At 34.8% G+C, this 23,342-nt stretch overlaps 1 protein-coding gene across 1 annotated transcript; it reads left to right on the top strand.

Moving 5' to 3' along the window:
* The first annotated feature begins 85 nt into the window (after positions 1-85).
* LOC135682643 (sterol regulatory element-binding protein cleavage-activating protein) lies at positions 86-22,319 on the top strand. Its single transcript, XM_065197615.2, has 23 exons — positions 86-633; positions 2,468-2,585; positions 3,040-3,188; positions 3,772-3,942; positions 5,177-5,208; positions 5,936-6,050; positions 6,697-6,787; positions 7,685-7,769; positions 8,265-8,394; positions 9,406-9,518; positions 10,330-10,424; positions 12,084-12,182; positions 12,696-12,777; positions 13,012-13,094; positions 13,904-14,262; positions 14,754-15,137; positions 15,987-16,155; positions 16,656-16,735; positions 17,087-17,330; positions 18,296-18,379; positions 19,097-19,306; positions 19,735-19,797; positions 21,427-22,319. The coding sequence occupies exons 1-23, from the start codon at positions 500-502 to the stop codon at positions 21,625-21,627; spliced, it is 3,291 nt and encodes a 1,096-aa protein (XP_065053687.2). The 5' UTR covers positions 86-499; the 3' UTR covers positions 21,628-22,319.
* The last annotated feature ends 1,023 nt before the right edge of the window (positions 22,320-23,342 follow it).

Genomic DNA, 23,342 nt, shown 5'->3' with positions numbered 1-23,342 from the left:
ATGGTTCGATATGAAATGACATCATTGCCTGAAAAGGAGGCTGTAAGCAACACAACAACTTACTGGAAATCTTTCTGGTGAGCATGAGGGATCGGTGGGATGGACTGGCCGAAGAGATAAGATAATAAGTTAAAGTCACTTTTTATCTGGCAATATATGCTGTATTAAATTTGTTTTGAAAAGCGTAACGAGCGTGGATATGGGTATGTTATTCTTTTAGTCAGAAGCATGATCGAAGCAAAGAGGGAACGCCATCTAAAGACAGGAAAGACGAGTCTTGCTGAACCCGCCTTTTTTGTGGCTATTGATTATTGATAATCATCTAAGATTTATAATGGAAATATTACTTGGTTAGAAACTTCTGGCTGAGAAGTATTACTTTGTTTAACTTGGAATTTGATTGTTTTCATCAATGATGCAAGCAAATGGGAAATGAAACATATCGTTGTTCTATGTTTGTCTTGACTTTCCAAAAATTAGCATAGTTTTGAAGATTAACATGGAGTTGCTCAAAGGCGGGAAAGACAAACTGAAAGACAAGGTACGCCTGCTGTACCAAGGCTATGGACAACTTTGTGCAACCAGGCCGCTGTCAATGATAACTTCAAGTGTCATTTTGGTTGTCCTTTGCAGGTCAGTGCCAAATAAAGTACTTTGTTATGATGGGCAACTAGGCTCCCAACGTAATTTAGTGATATTTGTTTTTGACTGGAAGGCTAGTAGCAGGACTTGGTAGTACTAAAGAAGAACTTCTAGGTGTACAAAAATGTATTCTTAGCTACTTATGTGCGCACAAGAGAAAAATAGCAAGTAAAAAGCACTTAAGTAAGCTGCTTCATTGGAAACTTGTTTCTTGTGCAGACAAGCTTTTTTTGGAGAGTAAACAACACTTTAGACTTGGAGAATAAGCAAATTTAGAAATTTCCATTGTTAATAATGTAAATATTATTAACAAGGGATTTTGTGCAGCCAATATGCAAAATCACGGAAGTGGAAAATTTGTGTGTACGGGCAATATATTGCTGGCATGTGACAAAGTTTCCAGTCTGGTTAAGTTGTAGTCACAATATTAGGAACTCAGCTTTTTTACAAAATTCTTTTAAGGGGAATTGATAACGGTTCTGAAAAAAGTTTTGCTTGTAGTACTAAGGTATTTTCCTAAAAAGGTCAATTTCATTAACAAACATGTTACAAAGTTTAGAAGTTATATGCATGTGACTCAGAAGGACAAGATTTAATTTAGTATCTGATGTAGTTTGTAGCTACAACATGCCTGTTTACCTTGCAGGCATCTTGAGACTCTAGGGTCTAGATTTTTCAATTTTAGCTGTGTAGTGAGAGGAAGCAAGAGGGGTGGCAAAAAAGTCTCCTTGACAAAGGCATTTTCAGGTGTTCCAAAAGGTGCACACCCCCCCCCCCAATTTTCTCTTGCTCAACTCACCTTTACCCCCAATCTTACCATCCTTATGATGCGCCTGTTCAGTTTTTGAAATTTCTGGTAACTATACAGTCAGACCTGTCAAGTTTCAGTTTTGAAAATAAGGTTGTCATGGGTGGGGTCTTGTAGAACAATTCCTGACCGCCACACAAGCAAAGCAAAGCAGGGTCACAGGGTGTAGCCCTAGAAACTTTTCCTTTGCCATGCCCTTTAGTTCTTGGGAAACACCTTTTTTAGCAGGGACCGCAGAAGTGGCAGGGGGATCGAGGGGGCTTTGTTTTTTTTGCCATTTTATTCTGTTTTTATTGAAAAAGAATTTATAACAGTACATAGTCATGAAATAATTTAATCTGGTGCACTTGCTCTGCGCAAATGATTGCAAAAGTGCACAGCACTGTGGACCAGCAATGCAGAGGAAGGAATGTACATACGAGCAAGCGGAGCATCATGGTTTAACTGATATTCCAAATAACCTGCTATTTGTGTAGGCTTGCCAATAAATGTAACATCACTTAACCTATGCATATTTGCTGTTATCTAGTCATCTTACTATTTAGTCGCTGTTATCGTGGCAACATGTCTTGTTAAAAAGGAGAGATTTTGCTAGGATTTGAAATAAAAATTGAATAACTTAAAAAAAAACCAAGAAGTTTGTTGCAAAATATATGAGAATCCTGCTTTGAGGCGTGTGAGGGTGGGAAAGGACCAAAATGCATTTGTCTCACGCAAAATGCGTGTTACTTGGTAGGTCTGTACAGTCATTTACAAATAGAGGTCTCACAAGAAGCTTTTTCATACCTACAATCAATGGAAAATATGAGAATGAAAACTTAAATAAAAAATTAACCACTGTTGAATGTTTTCTGCAACTCTACAGTCTGCTGGTGACTGCTGGGATAGTTGTTGACAGATCTGTTTTGTTTCTAGTGCAGCAGAGCACCTCCTTTTTATAGGTTTTCAGAGCTCATTTGCAATCATTCTCACCTGAGACTTCACTGCTCCTCATATTTTTAAGTTTGTCCATTTTAGTCTCCCACTACTCAGCCATCCTGTATTTGAAAGAACTGCTACTTTTTTGTTTGGAAGAATTCAAATCGGAAAGTACCAAACAAACGTATCTCTATCAAAAACATTGGATTTGGACAAGGTTAGCTTTAATTATATATGTATACATGTTTGTTATATATATATTTATATATGTTATTATTCATTCATTAAGGTACATCTTATTATTGAATGATGAATTAAACTACAGTATATATAGGTTAAAGGCAGTGTGTCACACTGATCATTGGCAATTGTTTGTTGAATTTAGAGGGTCTTTGAACTTAGAGAAGCTTGAAAGATTAGTATGAGGCTTCCATTGCTAAGAAATGAAAACTCACTGAAATTTTGTTATTTGTTTCAATAAATCTAAGAATGGTACGATGTATTGCCTATAACTCAAGGAAACTGATTGGTGTTATGAAATGACAAATAGTCTCTGATTCATTATTTGTATTGTATGGTTGTAGGGCTTCTTCATAGCATTCAATCTTTATATAACAAAATTCATCAATTATGTTTTCAGGACGTAACTGCTTGACTTTATCTTACTTCAGGGTGATATCCTTGTTCAGCAGTTTAACATTAAAATGAATGTTACCATCCCTGGAAATGATAGACATAAATATTTGGATACTTGGATGATTTTTGAAAAAGGATTGGAGAAGACTGGACTGAGAGATCTGAAAGCATTTTGCAGCAAAAGGTAGCATCCAGTATTTCCAAGCAATTGCAAAGCTGTTTATGCAATGTTTATGTGACAAACTATGCTGCACATTTTTTAGAGTCTTCTTTTTCTATAAAAAGTAAAGCTTACACTTTTGTAGCTCACAAGCTTCATGGGAGAAATAGTTTTTTGCTCATTTTTTATCTCAAGTTAAAGAGGTAAATATCACTAAGTTTAGTGAGGCTACATCATATTTGTTTGGATGGAATTTTTTTGGAAAGACTAATATGAGACCTGTTTTTGTCTCTACCTAGCATCTAAAGGTAGTTTTTTGCCACTGAGAAGATATTATTGTTGTGCAGTGTTCTGATCCTTCCTCTCAATGTGACCACACCTCGAAATTCCTACACCTGGAACTTGCAGAGAGCTTGCAACTCTCCTCACTCTGGAGGAAAGTTTGGTCATGTCAGGGACTTTAACTCCAGGCCCTTTAATCTGTTACATTCGACTTTAACCACTGAACCATCCTCACACCATAAAAGATGACACTTTCAAGGATTCTTTGTGACCATAAAATATGACACTTGTTTTTTTAATTGCTTTTAATTATCTATATGCACAGTGGTTGGTGGCAGTCATCTTGCCTGCATGTTTCAAGAAAGCCATTCTATGAATCACCACAAACAAGGCTCATTTATCCAAGAGGAAGATTCTACAAAGAATTAAGAAAATGGTTTTCCAAAAGGGGCTGCCTTTTGGTGTCACCTACTGCTATATTTGGCATCGAATCCAGGTACTTGAATCAACCCATGTATTGTTGATAACCTTCAACCTTGTCAAAATATTTTCCCTCAGTTTTTTTACGCAATGTTTTGCAAGCAATTTAAATGTCACAAATGATTAAATCAGAATCTGCAACTACTATCAATGTGAAACAAGCCAAAAAATTAAGTTAATTCTTTGTAATTTTTATTATTATAAAACATTTTTTTTGTAAATAAATTTACTTAGTGTTGCACATGGTTTTTAGTAGAAACAATTTTGCAAGGCAAGTTTATCTTTTGCTAGTTCACAAGCTTTTTTCCATTGATTTTTATAAATGTCCCATAGGTTTGATTTTATTTTTGAGAGCCAAGTTAGTTTTTGGTGGCCTCTTGGTGTTGCAAGTTTTTCATCCATGTTTTCATCAATCTAAGGCTAGCTTTGCAGGTGTTTTTTTCAGTTAACAAAGTAGTGTCCTAACCATTTAAGTCATCGTTTTTTCATTATCTTGCTCCATGGAGTTTCATCGTTTTGTTGTTAGACATCATGATTATAATTTTTGGATAAATTCTCTTAAACACATTTGTTCATAGTAGTTTTATATGAAAGCTGTTAATTTTTTTTCAAGAGAATTTTTTAAAGCCCAGAGTTCTGAGTTGTATAGGAATATGGTTGTTACATAGGTGTTAAAGACTTTTAATTTTTGTGCTGATGCTGCGGTTTTTGTTGTTGAAGATGAATTTCAGTGTGTTTGCAAATTGAATGGCGAGATCTGTTGATGTTGTTTAATGTGTCTAGTACACTACCAAGTAGCTTGGAAATTCTCCATTTACATTCGCATACATGTTCACATTTGATTTTTGGTTTTGCTTGTATTTATGGTCAAGAAGTATTTCAAAGGAATTTCTGGTAGATCATTTTTGTTTTGCCGTTGTTTGTTGTAACTATGTTCTCCATCTGTGGGTGTTGTTTTACAGTAGTTGTGATCTTGCATTGATATAGGCTGTTTTTGAACTGCAAGGATCTGGTAGTGTAGAAAATGAATTAAGTTGCACTGGGTCAATTGCTTTGAGGGGCACCTGTGTCTGTCTGAAAGAACTCCCCAATATGACCCAGTTTTATTCAAAATGATTATCATGATAATGAGTTTTCCTAATGTATTGTGTTATGGGTTGATGGTTTTGGTTTGTTTTTATGAAATGCATCACAAATTAAAAACACTTTTGTTGGGATTATGATATTCAAATTTTTGTTCTACTTTTAAGGAAATATTATGATCTACCTGGTCCATTTAAAGGTATGCATAATCATTATCTCTTATATTTTCAATTTTTACAAACTCATTAAAATAGACTTTTTGTAAGGCTACTTTATGTAAAGCTGAACAAATTGATTCCTTGCAATTTCATGTAATTTTTATCCTTTGTATTCTTTTAGCCTGCCATAAAATTATTGACATTCACTCAGGATTATCAAAGATTTCTTGATAACTACCCCCTAGATATTCTTTTTCACAAAAGTTTTGCTGGAAAGAAAGCCCTAAACATGAAATATTTACCTCCTAAGTTGAAGTCAACAAACAATTATCACATGTTCAAAAATAAGATCAAAACAAATTTTTTTCGCAATACACAAAAAAGGAAGATGACACACACTAAGGACTTTTTTAGCATTGAAATCTTACATGTAGTTCTATTTTTGCCTCTTTCCTAAACGTCTCTGTTAACCAGCACATCTAAGTTGGCCATTATGAAAAAAAGGGCAGGATAACTTTTTAATGCTATCCCTACAGCTGTAATTACAACATGGTATTGTATCCAGTTTTATCTGTAGCAAATGATACATACCTACATAAATCTCAGTAACAAAAAGATGTTTGCAGGATTACCCATTGCAGGATAACCCCTTACAAATTTTTAAGAACTCTAGGTAAAGAAAATAATTTTTTCCCTCAACATTGCATAGGAGCTTTACTTTGAGCGTAGGCAAAATATTTTTAGAGTCTTTTAATTGATCTTATGCAGAACTCTTACTTGGATACCCAGAAAAACAATCTGGACTGTCATCACCATCAAAGTTTGCAGAATCACATGGATTTCATTTCACAATTACTTTTTTCATGAAGGAATACTCCAGCAGGTTTTTAGAATCTTTGCTCTAATACCTTCGTAATTAATTTTGATGTGCAATTTTTTGATAGCACAAACCGTAAAAATCTGTTTAGCCTAGTTTCTATTATGCCCCTGGCTATTAAACCCTCTTTCGAGTCCCCCATTTGATAAGCATGAAGCAGAAATTGGAAGTAAGACCATCCCCTTTTTCGAGTTTCCCTCCCAGTCACAAGCAAAAAAAAGTAAGGACAACAAGCATAAGCTTGAAAATTTGGAAAGCAAAATTTACAGTAAAGACATTAAGTATCTCACTTCAACTCAACAACTGATATTTAGGCCGCATATATGTAAGGACGAAGCTCGTCTTTGAAGAAATTTGACTTTAAGTTAATGTTAAATCTATCAAAGACGACACGAAAAGATATCTTGTGATTAAAGAAACAATATCAACGCTGTAGCAAAAAATTCTTGTTGTACAATTTCAACGTCCAGAGTTTTCTGTTTTTTGTTCCTTTTCTCGAATAGCTTTTTTTAATTACAAGTTTTGCCTATCTAGCAAAGCTTTAATAATTTTAGATAATAAAACAGTAAGAATTGCAAGATTAAATTGTGAATATCGTACAAAGTATTATCTAACAATCGTCATTATCATGTTTTAATATTTTATTCAACAGCTTGTCACAATCAGTGAGTGATTATTTGAAAGAAAAGGCTAATGTCTCTGTGGCTGCTACCTCATCGAACATTTATCGTATCAAATACATGGTAATCGCATCATTAGCTATTTTTGTATCCTAAATTTTATAAAAAAATGTTACCATTTGATTATCGTGTTTCGAAAATAATGTAATTTATTTATTCTTCGAATCTTTTCTGCCATTGAGAATTTTCGATATTTCATGTCTATGTAGGAAGCAATATATTGTAAAGGTGGTGGCCCGTATTTTTTTCAAGAACCAATTCAATTACAATACAGACATATTCCATACTCTAAAACAATATGTACTTTACAACTCAGATACGATGAATGGCTACACTCGGGATAAAGCAAGCGGAGTATTAATTACAAATTTATGGAATTCAATGAAAAATTAAAAATTAAGGACATAAGCAGAGGGCAGCTATAACTGAATGTTTTCCCTGCTTCATCACCGGTGCGGTCATTTATAATTTAAAAAAACAGGAAAAAAAGAAAAATATAATTTCAACACAATTAAGGGTAGTAAGGGTTGGCCCGTATTTCAAATGAAGCGAATAAAAAGGGGTAGGTGTTACACTATGGCCCAAAGTATCTCCATTCTCATACCTTTGGATTGACTGCAAAAGCATTCCAAAGTGTTTTTGTGCTACCAGGTGTTTGATTTCTCAAAGAATAGCTGGTTCATGCATGGTTCATGGGATCCTCTAAACTACAATGAATAATAATTTTAACTTACTTTTTATCTTCTCGGTGGCCTTGCTCCTCAACCCCAGTCTTGATATATTACAGTTAGAGTATGTTGCTTTTGTTTCGACTGCTATGCTGATGAAATTTGCAAAAATCATCATTTCCTGTTATATTGCATCAACTGTATATATATATATTTTAATCATGTGCAAATTCTTGATTATCGATAGGAACCTCGCTGTGTGATATATGTCATGGTTTATTTTCTCTTTTAGCCTCTTGACAACGAGATTGATACTGAACTGATCTTGCTCGGTTTCACGTATATCCTTGTATTTCTCTATATTTTATTCTCAGTGGGTAAGTTTTTATGGTCTCGATAACAAAACGTATATAATTAACACTATTTCTGATCCTGCATTCTTTCATAATCAAGTGAATTTAGATTGGACATTATCTTGAGGAATTTTCCTCTGCATTGATACAGTTTATATTTTCGTAGTCAGTTTATGATATAATCGGTTTTGATTAAGATGACTAAAAAACTAAAGACCTATAGAAGAGCTGGTCATGGGAAGGATTTTTTATTTGGGATAAGCCGAAACCTATTGAAGTTGACATTATGGGGGTTTGTCACACCCTCCCCCCCCCCTCAATCACTTGATGATCAATCTAGAATTTCTTTCCTGCATTTAAATTTAAAAGAAATGAGTATTGGTAGAGATATTATTATAAGGAAACTTAGTTGTTGATCCTTTTTTGAAAAGGCAGTCTACAATGTTAGCTACTTAAAACTGATAGACCATAACGTAATCGAACTTCTCAAGTGTTAATGAGCTATGTTTCATTGTATAGGAAAAAGTGACGTCCTCAAATCTCGTTGGGGCTTAGCATTCTCGGCACTGATGACCATTATAATGTCATTGATGATGGCTCTAGGGGTCTGTGCCTCGCTTGACCTGCTTCCAACAACGCTGACGATAACGTAAGTGGACACGGCCTTCATATTGTATTTCTGCTAAATGACGTTGCAAAGCAAACTACTTTTAAACCTAATGAATGCGTCGTGTAAATTTTCAATTTTTACGTAAATTCCCTTTTAGTGTTGAACTTAATATTTCTCTTTTATTTCTCTTTGCTATGTACCAATGAAGGTATCCAAATGTCATGATGACTGTACGTTTTCCTGGGTGCAATTGTCATAATGCATATTTTTCTAAATGATCATAACGCAAATATAGCAATGCTGTCGAGAGTAGCGTAGATATGGCTAGACGTAAGTTTTCCGTTTGCCCTGATGCCATGATTGGTTCTTTTGCTGAATGATTATGCCTTTTAAATGACTCAGTTAGGACAAAGATTTGAAAAGAGTATCTTAAGCTATTGCATTTGTATTCAAGATTTGGTCATGAATTTCCTTTAATGATTCCCTTCAAACCAAGGAATGACTTTCTGTTTTAAAACAAGACTTTAAGTATGGGTACACCCTGTTGTTTCCCTTTTAATAGATGGGTATACCCTTTCTATTCCCCATTAATTGAGTATCTAGATAGGTAAACCCTCTCGAAAGTCAAGGTGTATCTAAACGAACAAGACGTTTCTTTTAAACGAGCCTTATAAACAGATTAAAAGAGACAAGCACAAGCTATCCATACAAACAATGTACAAATACGATGATTGAATAAAATGTGTAGTCATGAGTACTACGATAACACGTTTCAGGCGTAAACCATCATTAGCGGTAAAGAAGAAGCGCCCGAAGAGGACGTTAAAAAAAGGACTGAGAAATAAACACAAGAAATACCAACATACGAGCAGTGCATTTGAAAACGTATTTTTTTAAAAAATCAGAAAATATTTACCTTTTTTTGGAGTAAAATATGCGGACCCTGGCTAAAGACCTCTTCAAATCTCTGTAATACGGTATTTAATACTTATAAATGTCTGGGATCCATTAACCCTCTAAAATGAAAAAACATTTTGTTCATTTTTGCAGAGAAATCTTTCCGTATATTGTTATCGTCATTGGACTTGAAAATGTAATGATTATCACAAAATCTGTCGTTTCTATGGAACCGGACATTGACGTTTCTGTTCGGGTTGCAAAAGGTAGGTCATGGCTACTCAAAATTGTAAAATTTTTACAATTTTATGACTGCTAGAACTTTGAAACTTAACAAACATATGTTCATTTTGTTGGGTGTACACGTAGGGACAATGACTTGAATTGTCATGACTTGATAATGGGCTATGCTCAAAACGTCGTTAATAAATTCGCTATTTTTCCCTAGTAAAGTTTTGCTCGAATTCCTACTTATAATGAGTTAATCAATTGATCAAAATGCAATCAACAATTACGATCAATCACTTTATCCCATCGATTATTACAATCGATCAATCATTCAATTTTTTTTGTAGAATACGCGTTTACATGGCAAATTAATTGAGTACCAGACTGAAATAAATTAGTCTAATAGTTGAAACCACGACGTTTCGAGCATGTTCTTAGAATTGTTGACATGGGTATACATTATATTGTATACATTATAGAATTGTTGACTTGATAACGGGTACATGCTCGAAACGTCGTTTTTCCAACTATAAAACTAATTTATTTTATTCTGGTACTCAATTTTTTTGCTGACTATGTTATCATATAATAATGATGTGATATTCTACACGATACAGTAGTAGCATGGCTAGATTAAGCAAAGAAACAAATGCCTTAAAACAATCGAACAGTATTTTTTAGAGTAATTTTGCAGCTTTTTCATTTATACTTTCTATGTAGTGATAATTTGGCGTACCTCTTTCTCCTGTGACGGATATTTTGGTAATATAATCAAATGAATTGGATCGTTTGTCCTTAAATTTCACTCATATTTTTGAGAGTTTAGGTTTTGCTTTTATCTTTGAACAGGAATGGGCAAAGAAGGCTGGTATATAACGAAAAACATCTGCGCTGAATTAACAATCCTTGGTGCTGGATATTACACTCACATTCCTTCTGTTCAGGTAATCTGCTTATAAGACATCCATGGACCTCTATCCAAGTTAACTTAGTTCATCGTGGTTCAGTTTTTTTCATTCATTTTGTGTCATAATAACATTCTTTATCGATAGAAAAGATAACAAATTGTGCTTTAAAGTTTAACTTTTTATGTTTCCTGAAAATTTTATTTTATGCTGGACCTTTTTTATGTTTCCTTTCTCATCTTAAGCAAATATTTTTCTTCGTTTCATTCTGTACTCAAACCTTCCTCTCACCACATCAGTTACTCAACTTGCAAGTACAAATCTTTTATATATCCTATCCTACACCGTGTTTACTCAGTCACTTGTTGCCCAATGTTACCATTCTGATTAAAATTTAGAAAATATCGTTGTTCAAAATAGACAATGTTAACCAAATATTTCATGTTTTCATGCCAAAGAACGTTGCAATTTCCTCATTCTTCAAATTAAGCTTTCGAAGTTTTTTGTGATTTGCTTTGCCGCTATTGAACCTTCAAGTCGGGTTTACGGGGATCTCTTTCCTCTAAAGCTTTATTGTATTTTTCGTTTCCTGGTTCATTTTTTCTCATCAAGAATAAAAATTTCAACCAACAATGAACAATTTCATGTACAATTATGAATGTTAATGTTTGTTTCATAACGGGTTTTTTATTTTTCTATTAAACCGAAAAGAGGATGAAATGCTTAGAGCTAATTCTTCTTAAATAAGATTTTTTATTGTTTATTTTTGTACTTATGTCATGTTTTCTATGTTCTTTTTTAACTGGATCAAAACAGCAATCCACATCGGAAATGCCTCAGTCGATATTTCTTGATTTTAAAATTGTGTATGTGTTTGAATCTGATAATCCTATTAATTCGAATAAAAGATTTTGTCATTATTTCCGTAGAGAAGCTTATAACAAGAAATTTGTTAACAATAAAGGATATTTTCGTTTTAATCCTGAATTATGTAAGATGTTTATAAATATTTCGCCTTTATAAGAATGTGATATTTACAAATACGGCATTTTATATGTCCTAGAGAGCTTCTAGATAATATCCTCAAAGATGGCCAGATCTTTTGAAAACTTGTGTTTATTGCTAAATTCAACTTCAAAAATCCATATGATTACAAATGCACTTTGTAGCAGATGACAACCAGTGATTTAGTTCAGAGCTCTTTATCAGTCTACGTTTGTCAGCTCATCTGATGCAATGCAGCGATGCAAATATCAAAGCGTTTCATTTCATTTGATGCGATATTTGCCTGCTAATCGCATTGAGCGTGAATCACAGCTCAGCAACTTACAGCTGTTCTGTTCTATACACTTAAGCGTAGTTGGGTTACTCGTTAATGAGGTTGACAAATGAAATATCATTTCATTCAAACAATCACCCTATCAGGGAGAAGAATTTGGGGCTAAGTGTATTTGGGGTTACGATTTTAGTCACTTAGGAAATCACAGTCAATTTTCACCCGACTTAGTTTTCGAACTGACATTCCCAGCATGTTAAAAATTGAAATTCAGCTTTTCAGAAATTCGACATGATCTTGCCACTTGCGAAAAATCAAATCACTTTTTCCGACTTTTTCCACTGATACAGTATGGATAGCGTTTAACTCCAAAATTGTTACTGGCCAATACCTTAAACGTTTTTTACTCCTTCCTGCCGTAGGAATTCTGCATCTTTGCCTTCGTTGGGGTGCTGTCAGACTTTTTTCTTCAAATGGTTTTCTTCGCACCAATTCTTGCAGTCGACATTCGGCGCGCAGAGGTAAAGTTCTCTCCTTGTAGCTTAAATGTAGTACATCTGTTTATAGACTTTTGCAATCATGGGACAGTTTCTCCTTTAAGCCTTTTAAGAAATTCAACAATCGATTAATGTGTCACTGTCTACATTTTACAGCAGTTTGTTTTCCCATTAGTTTAAAGTTATAGACAAACAGTGCTTTTCTAAAACTATTCTAACTCCTTTCCAAGAAAGGGGACAAGCAAATAAAAGTATTCATGCTATGCCATTTGCGCAGACATTTCCTATACATCTCTAAAAAGCAATGCAGCTTTCTGTTCCAAAACTTGATGAATGCACCTATTTAAATTAAGCCTTTAAATTCATACAGGGCTGTTAGAAAGGAAACCCTTAGTGTCATCAATAGCCTGTTTGAGAAAATTACTTCTTTTTTCAAATGAGTGCTGTTATACTTTATTTCATGGATCCTGAAGATGACTTGTTATCATTTCCTTTCCTTGAATGCTTAAAATATCGACAATGGTGGATTTTTTTTAGATTTGTCACCTCCAGCAAATCACAACGGCGCAGCAATTTGCTGTTGGATTCAATCTCATGCAGAAAACGGCCTTAAAACTAGGTGAGATATTTCATTGATTACTTTTTCCACAGGCCATGTTCTGTATACAAAAAGGACACCGTCGTTGCCCAACACAGTTTTTAAAAAATCGATTTTGCTCGTTGTTATTCACAGCGATAGGCTATTATGTATCCTTTGTTTTCACACTTACTATTGCATATTTCTAAGCAATTTTTATAGGAATGCCATAAAATAGCATGCATTTTACATGGGGATTCTTTTGCCGCATTTTAGTGCCGCCTTCACCACCAAAGACAAAATGGTCAAGGTTTGTCGAAGTTTGGTTAAAACGGCGGATGTTTCAGAAGGCATTCATGGTAACTATCATCTTGCACAAATCGGTTGAAACATAATGCGATTCTTAGACATTCTGACTCCAATCCTAGACCAGAAGTTCCCCCAATATCCAACTTCTTTGTTTTAGGCCTCGAAAACATGGTAATCACATAGTCAACATCCTTGGCGAAGGCCAATGAAAATCAGAATTAACCCTAACACCCAAATCCTTCCTATTTCTCATTTTATTTCTCCAAAAAAGGATTTCAGAGCTTGTGTGTATTGTCTGGAGAAAGGTTAAGCAGTTTTCCGGCTTCGGGTTTCGTAGGCATACCATCTAGAAGTCGCTTAAAGGAAATCAAAACACTTGATTAGGGGGAGTTGGGTAGGGACTTGTAGGAGCCTATTTTCCCTAAACATTCCCAACCGCAGCCATTGCTTCTGCACTATAAAGCAATCCGATAAAATCCACCTCTCTAACCCATCTTTCCTAACCCAAGGTATTTCTATTTTGAAGCTTGTCTCTTTGCTAACGTCCATTTCTGCGATAAAGTATCCTAAATTGCTGCATTCATAAAAATTATATAGTTTATGTAACATTTCCAAGGTGACATTACGTCATATATTACATCATGTATGATAATATTATTTAAATAAATGTATTATTCCTGGTACTGAGCATTTTTTTAATTTTTTCGCTTTATACAATGTCTTTTTTGTCTAGAATTCTCTATATTTTGATTTTTTAGAATCTTTTTAACAGGATATTGTAGACAATTGTTATTTCTTCCTTGTTGTATGGTCATAGATTTTACAGAACCGATATTGAATTATCATGCTTTTTTATTAGACTGCTGTTATTGCATACATTATTTACGCTGCCTACCATAAGGTGGAATCATCTCAAAGCCAGCCGTCGGGTCATCACGAAAACCCGAGCGTGGTAGAAAACACTGGACATTTAAGCACAGCTCCTTCTAGTGCAGATTCTGTGCAAGTGCACAGCAAGCCAAATGTTCTGTCGAACCAAGAGCCCATCACGCATGCAGCAAGCAAAACTGGTAGACCAGCTGCTGTGGAAAACTATGTGTTCGATTATACTGATGGAGCTGAAGAATCCGGGGAGACTGAGACAGTGTCGTGGAACTTCCTTTCAAAACAACACTGGCCTGAGCTTCTCACATTTTATCACATTCGTTTTCACGAAAAGTAAGCAAGCATTCCATACAGATTCTATACATAATCCGTATATGCCTAGAGATCGTATTTGCTTTTTTCGGGGGGTCATTTCATATAAAACTAGATTCTTGTAGATTCAGTTAGAGTTAGTCAGTTTGTTGTTGAGCTTCAGGAAAATCTACAGATTTGGGGAATGTTCCAGAAATTTGAATTCTTGAAAACCCATTACATGGGGCATATGAAAATTCAAGAAATGATCTAACTATGCTACATGTAAAATCAAATTGGAATATGATCTCAATCATCTGCTAGGAACAAAGACCTAAAATTCAACTTTATTGATGTGAAGGACGTAAAAGTGTATATTAACAGCTACAAAATTGCAATTAATACTGCCTTCTATATGTTACCTCTTTCAGTCATGAGTGTTCTGTTTTATTTACAATTCAAATACGACCATGGAAATTTTTTAATGATTTATGATGCATCAGTTCAGTCTTTGTTATATTTACGTATTCTAGGTCCCTAGTCGTGATGCCAAGCACAGAGGTTGCCATGTCAATCCAACTAAACGAAACAGAACAAACATCCAATTTAACGTTCACAAAGACATCATCTGTAGAAGACATATTCTTGGTTTTCTCACTAGCAGTAATCTTTATCATCACAATCTACCTCATAGTGCTTATATGTAACTGTACTTCGAGAATACACCGCAAGATGTCTTTACCCCCGGATGTTGTTTTATATGAAAGTGATAGGCAGCTTTTGAAAGGTCACAGAAGCAGTATAGAATTTATAGTGGCTGATGGGTATCATATTGTCTCTGTTTGTCTGAGTGGCACGGTGCGAGTATGGGATCTGACGACGTTAGACTGTGTTATGGATATTCAACCTACTAAGAGGTAACTCTGATATTTAATGTATCTTCAGAGAGTTTCATTAGACGTGGTTCAAGAATTCAAAAAATTGTACGCAAGCCATTGTTGCAAATAAATAGCACTTTGCTAAACAGCTTGTTTCCTAAACAGATAAAATGGTCAAGCCTTTGTGGTTTCAACTTTCTACCCAGGGGCGGGCACTTCGTCAAATATTGGGGGGGGGGCAAGCACATTGTTTTGTCAATATGACGTCACAGTTCTCCATTGTTTTAGAACAAAAGACGATTTTCCTCCAAAATATTGGGGGCGACCGCCCCTTGCCCCCAGTATCCGCCACAGTTTCTACCCTGTTGTTGGTGCATGCGCTGGAGGTTTTTGCCAGGAGTTGTCTATACCGTCTATACCTATTTTGGTGCATACTAGCATTCTTAATTTGTACTAGCTATTTTCATTACATGGAATATCAAGGAAACTTTTTAAGCTTGAGGAATTGTAATTTTATTGATAGTCTTACAAAGTTTGGATTGCAACAAACAATCTTCAAGTCTCCTAAAAACCCATTTTTTGTTTCTGATTAAAACCTTGTTCAGTGTCTTGCTTTTTGTTACATTGTTACATTTCACACTACAGTAAATATTTACGTCACAGGTTGGTTGCCTGATAATTGCATTAACCGATAAAATTGGAGCTGTAACCTAAAATCTATAATCCAGTTCCATACACCAAAATATATGCAGCCCTGTCTTAACGGCCTCGACCTCAATAAAACAAACATAAATTATCATTTTATTTTGTCTGAATACTTTTTTTAGGTTTTCTCTCTTTTGTATAAGAAATAGAGACTCTGAGCCACAATCGTTATTTATTTCACAGGCGTGAAGGGAGAAAAAGCTCATTTTCAAACACGAACTTGAGACGCAGGCGATCCTTTAACATGGGAACAAAAGAGGACTCGAGCTCAGTTTACAATATGGACTCGATATGGTGTATCGATTGTAAATACAACTTGATTGCTATAGGATACTCGTCAGGAAAAGTGGAGGTTAGTGATGGAGGAATGTGTATTTAAACTTAATTAGCCTGTGAAGAAATGTTACTTTGAGTAAAAAGGTACTTTTATGTTTCTATAAAGTAACTGGAGTACGATTGAGATTCGGGGAACGTGGAACGTCGGGGAACGTCGTCTACATTAGTTAGGCCTGATAGACCTTTTTTTGTTAGGCCTAAATTTATGACTTGTGATGCTAGGTCTCTTAACATGTATTGGGTGTTTGCATTTTAAAAGAACGCAGAAATTTGTGCATATGCTTACCCACTCTTATGTTTATGCAATTTGTGCATATGCTGATGCAAATTACTCTCCATTGTAAGATCCTGTTTTAGAGTGTCTTGAACTTGGTTTTGTTTCTATTTTGTTACTGCTCATTTAACGCAGCTGCTGTTCATTTAAAGCAGCTCTTCGTACTTAAATATGGTAACTTACCATGGATTGAAACCACATCAAATCTCTCCTCACTGTAATCGTGTAACATGACATTTTAGGTGTATAATGTAACTGGGAAGAAAGCAATTGGGAGGATTGAAGAAGGCGAAGCTGCAGTAGCTCTAAAATTAGCATCAAGGTACGCCTTTTCGCATGCTATCGTTGTTAGTAAGCAGTTTTAAAGTACTCAGTTGTCAAAATGCCAACGTTACAAACATTTGGTATAAAAACTTATCAGTATGTACGTTCAATACCAAAATTTAATACTGATCCCGTACAGGCAAACTATCAAATATTAAGACTATTGTATTGTTTGACTGTATTTAATTTTACTGTATTAGCATTCAAAGCACTTTGCAAACTAAAATCGAATTCGGTCATGTTACACAAGTGCAATTAACATTTTGTTATGTAATACTGAGCGTCACTTCCGTTGGTGCGTAGTTTTGCAGATGCCAAGTTAGTTATCGTCGTGACCTTTTGTTTGTAGGAACACGGTTCTAGCGGGGCGGATTGATGGGATTTTGGACATTATCGAAGTGAAGCGCGGACAGTTAGATTCTGTTGAGGATATTGAAAGTGGAGCCACCGTGGTGCCACTGTGTTGTCCTGCAGATGATGGAAGTTGCTTTGGATGCCACATCAAGCATCGTATAAGAGCACATCTTGGTCCAATCGAAAACTTAATCGTATTTGCCGGGCTTGTTCTTTCATCAACCGTTGATATGATCAAGGTAAAATTGTTAACAGCAAAATAAAGTTTTGCATTCATATGATGACGATTAGAGTTCACAAGCTAGTTGTTAACTTATTTAGTTGGTAATCATTTTTTACTTAACTTTTAATTGCTGAGGATTGCGATAGTAATAAGCATATCACAGAGATGCCTGTTTGAAAAAGAAAACTCAAGATGGCCTATGTTGTGTTGATGACCTCTTGGATTCTACAAAGCATTTTAGCGTGAAAGGTATCTCACGCCTTTTGGTCTTTACGCATATGGTCAAGTGAGATAAAATTACTTGAGAATTGTATTGAATGATTAGTTGATTAGTTGAGAATTAAAATGCCTGCTTCACAAGTATTTATCAGATGAAACGAGTCTTCTACATCCATTACCAGTATTGATAGCAAATTAACTTTCCCATAATGCTTGCTTGGCAAGATAACGAAATATTCTTTTTGCATAAAGTAGACTTGAAAATTCCAGATACAATCGCTCCAGTGTTTTGATTTCTTTAACAATTCATCACAATGGTCTGATTCTTCTACGCTACCAAATTTGATTGATATTTTTTTTTCTATCGAAAAAGTTCAGAAGATTAGGACTAATATGTTTTGCAAGATCTAATTAGATGGGTAATGGTGACAAGACATTAGTTTTACATAGCAGGACAATTTTGGTTGGTTAATCAGTTTTGCACTGAAAAACGTTCTGTTTGGAATCAATAAGCTAAAATCAATGAATGAATTAAGATGACCCAATCAGGCAAGTTTTTCTTGGAATGCCGTCCCGCAATTTTATAGATTGCAGTGTATTTATCTCTTTGAACGGCTTAAAAACAAAAATACACAGATTCTCAACAACGTTGAGTAATGGCGAGGAGGCTTTTGTTAGTTGATTGAATCCATGTTGATTCTTAAAACTTTTTTCAACTTTTTAGTCTCTCCTTAAAGCTTTTAAAAAAATTCCCTATTGCAGGTATACGAAATAGATGATGGACACTGTTGCAAAACGCTGCCTTCAAACTGTGGCCGGATTACAGTTTTGCATCAGATAAAAGAGGTGAGTCTAGCAACAACACGGTGCCTTTTTTATTGTGATAATTTATTGCTTGAATCTTCATTCTTCCTTGGTTGGAGGATTACAAACGCTAATATTAGACTCTATATAGTTAAGTCTTTGGACATATTAAAACAAGATTCGAATTACTACCAATGAAAATTGAGTATTTTTCAAGTGTTACCAAGGATGGAATTTTATCTAAGAGTGAATATGCTTCTATAGAGCTTTTCTATGCAAATCTAAAAGACTTATTTTACAGCAGATGACTTCATTTTGGTATCAGCTCAGTTTGATGTTTTTGTCTTTATGCTCCTTTGATAGCGTTAGGGAATCGGCTTTATTCAACCGAAGCAAAAGTAGAATGATCAAATTAGGAAAGTTGTGTGTGATCATTTCTTGGCCAATTTTAAACATTTGCAAATATTATATAATTTTTTTCACGTGATTTGGTCCAAATAAAATATTCTTGATCTTTGCTGTATCAATATAAGTAATTCTTAATTCTTAAATTTATTTTTGTGACGTCATCACTAGGACGTTTCAGCGTGTATGAAATGTATTAAGTCAACTTGCCATTATTTACTATTATTTTTTTCAGTTTTGAAGGTTAAGTAGTATGTGGTTTTTTCATTATTCTGGCTAATGGTAATATTTATTTCTTTTATATTGTTAACATTATTTGTCAGACTTAGCAGTTCTAGTTGTACCTTTTTGCAGAGAACAACGTTGTCAGCTGCTATTGGATATGAAAATGGCTCTGTTCTGTTGATAAGCATGACAGGAGAGAAATCATTTGAATGCACTGTGCATAATTTCCCTGTTCTCGGCATTACCTCAAATCCAACATATTTTGCCAGTTTCGATAGTGACAACAATGTTTTAATTTGGTCAGTGGACGATGGTCAGTGTAACTGTACCTCAGTTCAGGTAAGAAATAGAATTTACAAAGTTAAGGAAGAAATTATGTTCATTGGCAGCCACTTGGCAAATTAGCTACTAACCTCAAACTATCAGCTAAGTTTTAAAGTTATCAAGTAGGTATTTTACAGCATGTTTTCTGAATCAAGTCATAATAAAAATCTTGGGTGCGTAGAGAATTACGATTCCTCTTTAATCTTGAATACTAGTGAGTAAAGAATGACTATAGATCGATAGTTAATTAGTATCAGAATTTGGTCTTATAGGCTCGATCTTCGGCTTTAAACAATTGTTTGAAATGCCTGTAATAGACCAATGTGCCACGAAGTGTTGCCTGATATACGCATAAAAATAGGATATTTGGAATATGGCAATGCGTTTAATTTGCTTATTGCACTCCTCGATATTGTAACATTTTTATACATTTTCCTCCGTAGAGTACATTTCACGTACTTCAGCTGCACTTTTTAGATGGTATTTCATTGTGCATCGTTTCAGAAGTACGTGTGAAATTTCATTTTATTGTGTCTTTCTTTGTCGAGAATTTCGCCCACTGTCGCGTGGAATGTCACGAAACTGCTATAGATTGATTTTGCTTGCTGTCATTTCCTTTAGTTTCCTTTAACTACGTTTTTTATTTCTAAAGGTAACCCATGTGGACTAAAACGTCGTGTATTTGCTACAGAATTAATAATATGTTTAGGTGAGAGATCTAGAGGCAGTGTTAAAGTAGTTTTCTGAGGGATTTGCAACTTCGTTCTGTCTTTTACACAATCCTTAGGTTGTTTTCTTGTCAAGTGAGTAATACAGACGCTCTTGACAGCTCTTGAAACACTTTTAAAGATATTACTATATATAATTTATTCTATCGCATTTTTTTCTGCCCATAATGCTCATAAACCACATTCTATGTTTTTCATTCATGTGACCACATTCTTTTCTTTTTCTGTTTATTTGAGGGGTTAAAACAAAACAGAAAGATATATTGAGCATTTTTACCTTTTAAGGTACCATAGAAAGATGTCAAGCTAAACTCTAATTGTCTAATTGTGTTTCTTCTCAGATTCTTTAAATTCCCAGAAATGCTATCGGTTATAGATGGTTGTCTAATGTGATTCGTCTTTCGTTTTAAATTTTTACTTAATTGATGGCTTCGCCAGCTATAAAAATGTTTTCTGAAATGGTTTGTGTTTATCTGTATAATGGTTTCTATCCTTCATCGACTTTCCAATTACAAAAAAGATTATTTCTTTGCCTGGGTGTATGTGTGGACGTCTGATCTGCCTTATCTTGCTTGAGTTATCTCTGTAGGGCTTCTTAAATCATATAACTTCCTCTAAGGGGATTAAGATAGCCACGCTTCGTAGCTTCATAAATGCTTCAAAAATGAAGGAGTGAAAGAGAAAACATATTTACATCTATGCGCTACATCCATGTGAAATCTGTTAAAAGACATCTCCTGTTGACTGAGCCCTGGCAGTTTGTTACGTCATAGTAACCCATCGAAGGACGAGAATACCTTCTCATTAGTAGATTCTCATTTGTCCAGATTAGAGCTTGATTTTCGATTTTTCATTTGTTGACTGGTGCCTTTGTTTTTGTCAACTAGATAGTGCTGTTTCTGGTGTTAGGCCATCCCAGAATGCATTGTTATTGAGTGCTTGTGGATGGTTATTTTCCCTTCACCACTATCAAGCCCAATGATCTGATCAGTGATCTAGCCGCACTACTAGCCTAGACTGTTTATATTCATCCTTCATTGAAATTACCTTTGAAAGGCTGATCATGTTGCATGACAAATCTCATGGATTTCGTAAAGTCTGTAACGTCTACAAAGACTCTCTTCTTCGCATTGAATTACCTAATTTCTCCAAAATTTGTTTCTCGTACTTGAAACACGGTACCCTGAAATACACTCGGTGATCGAGCCCAGTCTAGTGAGAAAATTTCCAATGTTTTGTAGAGTCAAATTCGAGGCATATGATTTTGATTTTTCTTGCAGTAAATGTTTTCAACGGTTTTGAATAATATAAGGATTAAATATATTTTTATGAAAACGAAAATAGATCAAAATCGACTATGAATATATTTGCTCTTTTGATAAAAGACTTATGTTTTTTTCTTTACAGCGAGGTTTGTTTATACACGACGCATCAAATGGGGCCCTGTTGCATCAGATTGAAAACGCAGACGCGGGAGAGGACCCGTCTCAGTCAAATTTTGTAAGCGTTCCTCTGAAAAACTCTCTTCTATTAGCCAGGCATAGATCTATTGAATATATTTTATTTCCTAACCTGGTAAAGCAAATTTCGGAAGATTCTGTAAGGTAGTATTTGTTTTTCTGAATTGAATCGAAGTTAAAATCGTGTCGTTTAAGGAGGTCGGCCTATCTTTGCATCAAATCAATCTAAATGTAAGGCATTTACATATATTGAAGTCCATACGTCAAACGGAGGCTTATCCAGTATAGCTGTTTCCAGCATCGAAGAAGGAGTCTCCTCGCACTTCTAGCACTATGATCAGAATTTGGACTTTTTCAGTATGAAGATTGTTTTATTAAGAATGTTGTTATTCTTGATAAGCTTTTCTTGCGATTTAGACGCAACTAGAGTATAGATTATAGGGTATTTTTGTAACGATGAAGTCCAGAAAGCCTTTTGCCATTGAAAAGAAGTGAAATGGTATGTAACTGATATTTTAATTCCTTGACCAGCAGTTTTTGTACCCTTTCCTGGTTTTTTTTCTTCAAATCCAAAACCCAAAACGCCTCTTAGAGCCCAACAATGTGAATATGACGCTGTGCATCATAGAGTGTTGCTCGCCTGAAAATAGTCCCTGTCAGATGTTTGATGTTATCAGTGGCAAGAGGTTTCTGTATTCTTGAGCTTTGCTAATGGAAAATTATTTATGTTAGCAAGAAAATATTGAACTTTTTTTATTAAAGTTTTTATCTGGCATAAATTATTTAAGTTGTCAGGGTTGCTGGTTTTGTAGAATTTTCTATCGAAAATGGTTCACGTCACGTGATTTTTATTTTATCAATGAGAACCTGTCAATGGCTGAGAGGGACCAACGTAAACATTTTTCGGAAATGAGACATGCATTATCTCTATCTCCTCTCATTTTTTAAATTTGCTTGCAATCCATACCATTTTGCCCGCGTCTTGCACCTTTTTCGATGCGTTGTTTACAAGAAATGCAGTACATAAACGGGAAAAAAATTTTTGTTTTTCACTTTTATCGGTAACAGTTTCTTTGTGGGTGGAAGTAAACATTCTAATCCAATTTTCTTTAAGAATACAGTTGCAGAATTTCTTAAAAACACCTCGACATCTAATTAATGGCCTAGGAGCATATTTTTCTAATTGCCTGGAAACGAAACGTGTTACCACGGGTAATGGGATTGGAGAGCGAGGCCCCACAAGTCGAAAAAGAGGAAAGTTTTGCTCTACAAACATCGGAAATAGGATCTGTCGAAGAGCAGATCGTATCTATTAATTCTCAAACAACAATTCCACTAAGTACCAAATAAATTATGAGTTTGTTGTCAATGTTATTTAGGGTTACCTTGGCGGCTTTCTTTGGCTGTCATTTTATTATCTGGTTCTAATATTGTATGTTCGTTAAAAACAGGAGCAACCAAATGTTATTAACTTACTTAGTTTCGCATTTGGTAAATTAATAAATCTCCTTTGAGGTCAAAACATCACTTACACATTTGGTTTAATATTTCTAACCGCTTTCAGACGATTGTCGTATTTGTTTGAGCTTTCAATTTCCCACCTCCACTCACTTTAAACCGACATTAAGGTCTCATTTGCAATGCAGACATGCAGTTGTTTTTGTTTTTAGTTCGGCAAATATTTATCATCGTTCGCACAAATTTTTTGACAAACATTCGTGCAGGATAATTGCAAAATCTGAAACCCACAGATTACGAAAAAATCATAGCTTGCAAAGATAAAATATTTATTCAATTTTACAGCAGTTTTACGATTGAATTTTAACAGGTCTTCTGTTAAAAGAAACATGTAGTGACAAGAGG

Source organism: Rhopilema esculentum, chromosome 16 (assembly GCF_057945365.1).
Source record: "Rhopilema esculentum isolate cy_ngs chromosome 16, ASM5794536v1, whole genome shotgun sequence".
NCBI classification, from domain to species: Eukaryota; Metazoa; Cnidaria; class Scyphozoa; order Rhizostomeae; family Rhizostomatidae; genus Rhopilema; species Rhopilema esculentum.
The sequence above is the reverse complement of the archived record's forward strand: the minus strand, read 5'-3'. Positions and strand labels throughout refer to the sequence as shown.